The 6413-nt window shown below is 41.4% G+C and overlaps 1 protein-coding gene across 2 annotated transcripts in view; it reads left to right on the top strand.

Moving 5' to 3' along the window:
* The first annotated feature begins 19 nt into the window (after positions 1–19).
* Positions 20–6413, top strand: part of CARS2 (cysteinyl-tRNA synthetase 2, mitochondrial) — a 47829-nt gene continuing 41435 nt past the window's right edge. Inside the window, exons 1-3 of one of the 2 annotated variants that reach the window (XM_019644778.1) lie at positions 20–298; positions 669–713; positions 4430–4547. In XM_019644778.1, the coding sequence (XP_019500323.1) occupies positions 93–298; positions 669–713; positions 4430–4547 (369 nt within the window). In that variant the 5' untranslated portion in view covers positions 20–92. Of the gene's footprint in view, positions 299–662; positions 714–4429; positions 4548–6413 lie in introns of both variants that reach the window. The other variant, XM_019644776.1, reaches the window with a different exon arrangement.

Below are 6413 nucleotides of genomic sequence, written 5' to 3'. Positions count from 1 at the left end.
AGGCGGAGCTGGACCGGGCCTCTTGAAGTGGGCGTGGCGAGCTCCCCAGGCCGTCTCGAGTCTCCTAGTTCCGCGAGGCTCGCGGGCGGGTCATGCTACGCACGCTTGGTACCCGTTTTGGCGCCCGGCTCCTCCCGGCCACACTGGGCCTGGGGCCCGGGCCAGGTCGGAAGGTGTCTGGGGCGCGCGGGCAGGGCTGGCTGCAGCCTGCAGGCCACGATACTGGCGTCAAGGTGTACAACAGCCTCACCCGAAGAAAGGACCCCTTAATCGTGGGCAGCGCGGACGCCGCCTCCTGGTAGCCTCCTGGGAATTGGGGGGAGAGGGGGGTGCTGGGGGTGATGGGACGGGAAGGACTGTGGACTGAGCGTTTTGGGGGTCGGTGGCTCTGTGTGGAAAGCAGGGTTGGGTTCTCAGTTGAAAATCATTTAGTAAGTAATAAAATATATGGGAGGCACCATTGAAGACACTGGTATGGTCACAGTGAATTGACAGGGTTTGGATATGAATTTAGAGATTCAAGTAATAGAACCCCAGCTATGCAGTCCCCAAAAGTGGTTACTTTAAAAAAAACAAAAAACGACATGGTTGGTTATATCATAATCGTAACTGAGAAAGTGGTGGCCTTTCTTGCAGGTGATGGATTTTAACTTTGTTCCTAGGTATAGTTGTGGACCAACTGTCTATGATCATGCACACCTTGGCCATGCTTGGTGAGTGTCCTGAATTTGAATTTTCAATCGTTTATTTTGGAAAGAAAAAGCCTTTTGCAGGTTTTTTCCATCTCTCAAGTGGTTACTTATGAATACTGAATAATCATTATATCCCAGGTATTATGGGAAGCGCACATGTTATAGTCTCATTTGGTTTTTCTAACAATTCTGACTGATTTCACAGGTAAAGCACTTCAAGGAGGCAGTGAGGAACAGTGAAAATGACCTGTTTTGGAATAACATGTTTCTTGATGGTTTAGTGAGAGGCTTTCCAGGGGTCCTGGAGTCAGCTGGTCAGGGGTTATTTCTGGCTCCCACCATTTATTTACTTCCCAATTTTGGACAAGTCACTTTTTTATTTTGCTTCCTGGTTTACTCGTCTTTGAGATGGGGATGATAACAGTATCCATCTTTTTGAATCTTCATAGTTTTACAAGATAATGCCTGTACAGCGCTGCTTAACACAGTACCTGAAGATGTGGTGAGGGCTCTACAATTATTGAGGATAAGTAATGTACCAGAGGCCACATTTAGAAAGTGTTGGAACTGGGTTGGAGCCTAGAGTGTGTCTGAGCTCTGTGCTTGCACTCTCGATATCAACCATGAGCTGCACTGATTTCCACATTTGTCAGAATTGCCACTTTTCCTAATATTTTGTATGTTCTTTTACATCTTTTAAACTTGTGACATCAAGACTGAAAGTAAAAAGTTATCTTTATTTACAATAGTACACATTTAAAGAAATTATATATCACTCAGCAAGATCTAAACTTTATTGTGTTTTGTTATAACAAAATAAATGGTCTAGGAATCATTTTTTTCCTTCACTTTTGGCTAACTTACCATTATAAAAAGCACATATTGACTCTTTATTGAAATATAAAATATGTTGGTGAAATATTAAAAATAATAATCTCCAAAACTGAAAAACGTCTCTACAAAGGCAGAAGAGAAAACAATTTTTTTTATTGAATATGTATTAAACCATTATGGGATGCACATTACGGCAACCACTAAAAAGATTGCAAAAACAGAAAGAAATCACACTCTTCTATGGAGCTAAGTGGATACAACTCACTAATTTAGGCAGGGTTTGCAATTTGGAGTCAGGTGACAAGCTAGGCTCATCTCCTATTGGTGATAGAGCATTATTGTCCTTGATGACTTCATTTCAAAGAGGTGGCTCCTAGGCCCTTGAAACTTTCCTGAGTTGTGAGACTTACAGAGGCTTATTTAGCCATTAAAAAGATTTACATACATTTTAAAAGGACTGAGGATGAAATTCTGAAAGAAAGGGGGAGTGGGAGAGAGTCTTTTCTCATGTTTAACTATTAGGTTGTCAGAAAAGTCATGATGCATTTTTGCAACGAAAAACATAGAAAAAAGACGTCATGACTTTTCTGACAACCCAATAGAATCAAGCCTCTAAGTTATAGTTTTTATTTGCCCTTACAAATACAGAAAAGAGTACAAATCTTAAGTGTACAGATGAATGGTTGTTCGTGGCTCTTCAATGGAAAAACAGAACGTTACCGACACCCCAGAAGCCTCCTCTATGTCCCCCTTCATCACTCCCTTCCCTCACTCCCCCACTCAAGGATAACCACTATGGAAGTCTTCATGGTGAGATAAAACCCATTCCTCAAGAAGAGCCAATTCAATTTAAGACTCCTCTGAGAGGTAGAAAACATAGTACTATAAGATATCTAAAGAAGTTGGGAGGTGTTGGGGGGCAGGGATGGTCAGGCATGGCTCTACTATTCTTAGGTAAAGTTCAAAATCCTAAGGACATCTCTGTGGTTTGCAGGTCTGTCCTACTTACTCTCCAGGTTCTTGTCTCCTCACTTTCCTCCCCAGGTAGCCATACCACCCTCTATTTTAAAAAAACACAAAACATATACTTAACAAGCACAGATAACACTTGCTATGTGCCAGGCACTGTTCTAAATGCTTTACAAATATCAGCCAATATAATCCTCCTAGCAACACCAGGTGGCAGTGCTATATCATTATCCCCAAATTACAAATGGGTATAGTGCGATACCCAGGGATACAGAGGGCTAATGGGACCAGCCTCAGGGTCCACAGTGGGGAGTGATGAACCAGGAAGATGGGCTGTGTTCTCTGCTCCTTTTACCAGGCATCTCACATAGTTCACATGGAATGGCCCCTGGGGGAGCAGCCCGCCCGCAGTATCTGCCTTGCTGACCTTGAGCTTCTCTGGGCCAAGGAGCTCACTTTTGTTTTCACTTTGTTTTAGGTTCCTGTTAACTTTTTCTCTTAAATCTCATGTCTTGTAGAGTCTGTCCCAACTCAAGATGAATGGAGGGCATAGTGATGATAATGGTGATAATAGCGCGTGCTGCTTGGAATTCTTGTTGCACAGGCACTAAGATTATGTACAACAACTTTATGGGGTATTGGAATTTTGCCCAATTTATAAATAAGCAGCCTGAGACATCAAAAGGTGAAATATCTTGGCAAGGAGTTTCAGAGGGAGTTTTATCACTAAAATTGAGAGATTTGGCCTCAGCTGTATGAGTGTGGGAGGGTCAAGGGATACAATTATGAGGCTCGTTTTCAAGGGAAAATGATTTTATTTTATGAATTCAGATTTACAGAGGCCGTATGGCTGACAGAGGTGAGCATGAGATTAGCTATCTTAACTTTTAATGTTACTTTTATGGGAAACCAGATTCTTGAGATTTTGAATGGATCTTAATAGATTTTAAAACCTTTTGGTTTTACAAATCTGAATTACCCCAATGTAGTCTATCAATAAGCTGGTGTTGTAATATTCCACAGCAGTGTGCATATTTCTTAGTAGTAATCTTATACAGCTTTAATAGGATTGTACTTTCCTTGATTTGTAATTATTTGCATCTCTTTTGTCAGAGTGAAACATTATAGTTATTCTAGAACATGAATAACAATGCTAAAAGCTCTCAGTATTTTAACTAAGTAGTAAGATCGGATTATGAGTACATTTTATTATTATTTTTTAAAGATTTTTATTGGGGAATTGGGGGATGGGAACAGTGCTGGGGAATTGGGTGAAGGGGAACAGACAAGTTGCTGTCATTTTTGTTCTTCAGTCTAGTTGTGGAGGACGTTGCTTCACTGGCCCAAGTTGGCACCATCGTTGCGCTCTACCCGGATGAGGCAGATCGGTCGCTGGCTTCTGGACGGCCGCTCACGGCAGCTGCTGGCCACTCACGCTGGCTGCTGGCTACACACGGTAGCCCATGGCAACCCACTGCAGCAGGGGCTGCAGCCCAGCTCCAGGTTGAGCTGTTGTTCAGCATCTTAGCTGTAGAGGGCAGTGTCACTGGCCCTCATATGTGGGATCTAAACCCCGGGCCCTCTGGCGTCCCAAGCCAGCTCTTAACCAATGCAACCACTCAGCCGGCCCACGAGTACATTTTTATACAATTAAATACGATAGATATAAACTCACTAAAACAACAGCTCTAAAGTTAAAAATGCTCACATTGTATCCTGAAATTGAGGCAGGACCTTTGTTGTCAATTTCTTGTGTAGACCAATGTGGACCAGTTAGTAAAAAGCTTTTCTTTTTCTAGCTGCATTTGAACTATTAATTATATCACACACTTGAAGTTAGGCAGCAGCATGTAAAATGTAATGCACTACCTTTTAAAGATCACAATGATGACTTTCAGAATTAAAATGCCCTAACATTTTTTTTTTTCTTTCAGCTCATATGTTAGATTTGATATAATTCGAAGGATCCTAACCAGGGTTTTTGGATGCAACATCATCATGGTGATGGGAATTACAGATGTGGATGATAAGATAATTAAAAGGGCTAATGAGGTAAGTCTCGAAGATTATATTGATTGACAACTTGATTAATTAGTGTTCTGATCCCTATGTGCCAGTTTTTCTTATTTGTATTTCACAAGTACTTTTCCCTTCTTATTGTCTATGCATGGCCCAATGAGTTTACTCTGGTAGATAATCAGAGAGATCTTTTTGTCCTGGTAAAGGAAGTTCAGGTCTATTTGATTTTGGTCCCTGAAGCCTTTAATAAATCTCATTCTGTGGTGGTCCTCTGAGTTGAATCTGTAATCCTTTCCTTGGCCTCTCAGCCCCAAGGAAATTTAACTCATGTGAGGTTTAATTTTCTCATTTGTTACGTGAACAGGGTACTTCTTTTATATCTCACATGACGTTTAAAGGAAGTTTTGGGGAGAACTCTAATGAGGGATTAAACTAGTAGTTATTTAAATAGTTATATTTTTAAAAGTCTACTTTCAAAGCTTTACCTCTTCTGCTTTTTTATAATTAGCAACTTTAACCATCATTTATAAAGAGCTATAAGTAATTGTTAAATTATTTAATTTATAGAAAACCTACATTGAGTGCTTTACATTCCAGTAATTTTACAAAATGTATGTGCATGTATATAGTATTTTTTTAGAAAACTAGTTTATACTTTATATTGTTTTATAGTCTGTTTTTGGTACTTACTGTCTTTTGAGTGTTTTTTCGTGTTTTTAAATATTCTTTTTTTTTTTCTAAGATTTTTATTGGGGAATTGGGGGATGGGAACAGTGCTGGGGAATTGAGGGAAGGGGAACAGACAAGTTGCTGTTTTTTTGTTCTTCAGTCTAGTTGTGGAGGACGTTGCTTCATTGGCCCAAGTTGGCACCATCATTGCGCTCTTCCCTGGCGAGGCAGATCAGTCGCCGGCTTCTGGACGGCCGCTCACTGCGGCTGCTGGCCGCTCACGCTGGCTGCTGGCTACACACGGTAGCCCATGGCAACCCACTGCAGCAGGGGCTGCAGCCTCTGCCCTCACCGGCGACTCACAGCAACCCAGCTCCAGGTTGAGCTGCTGTTCAGCATCTTAGCTGTAGAGGGCAGTGTCACTGGCCCTCATATGTGGGATCCGAACCGGGGCCCTCTGGCGTCCCAAGCCAGCTCTTAACCAACGCGCCACTCGGCCGGCCCTAAATATTCTTGAACATTTTTAAATAGCCTTACAACATTCCATCACATGGACATATTATAATTTACTATCTTTGTTTTTGGACTTTTAGGTTACTTCCATATTCTGCTATTTTCTCTTAAATTTATTTTATAGAAACCACATCTTCCTATTTTCTACCAATTTGCCTTTTTAATAACTAGATAGCATTCCACTGTGGGTGGCTATTTAGCAGTTCCCCTAGATCCCTCGTCATTGACTATTTGTAGTGTTCCTAGCTGTTAAAAATGATGCGGTTATGAATATCTTTTTTGTTTCCTTTAATATTTTTCCCAAAGTGGAATTACTAGGTTAAAAGAGGAGCAGTTTATTTGATAAGTTTGTCACTGTCTGTAGGGTTGGATCATTTCAGAGAGAGGTTACTAGCAGTGCTAAAAATCGGTTCCAACTTCACACGTATTTCTTCATGTGCTTGTCACATTGAACTGGGGTTTCCCATTTCAATTTTGTTTGGGTAGCTTAGTCAGTGGATTGTGTTCCTTTCTGGTAGACTCAATTTTCATTTCCAGAACTATCCTTGAGCATGCATTGAACAGTCCAGGGTCAGGCCTGTGCCTGGCTTCCTGTGAACACAGGCGAGGAAGACAGTTCCTGCCTTTTGGAGCTTGTGTCCAGTGAGGCAAATGGACCCACAGACAGATGCTCTATGTGTGACATAGATTATAAACCCAGATGGAGGGATACAAAGA

The sequence above is a fragment of the Hipposideros armiger genome, unplaced genomic scaffold, assembly GCF_001890085.2.
Source record: "Hipposideros armiger isolate ML-2016 unplaced genomic scaffold, ASM189008v1 scaffold_91, whole genome shotgun sequence".
Classification (NCBI taxonomy): Eukaryota; Metazoa; Chordata; class Mammalia; order Chiroptera; family Hipposideridae; genus Hipposideros; species Hipposideros armiger.
This window is presented reverse-complemented; position numbering and strand designations above follow the sequence as displayed.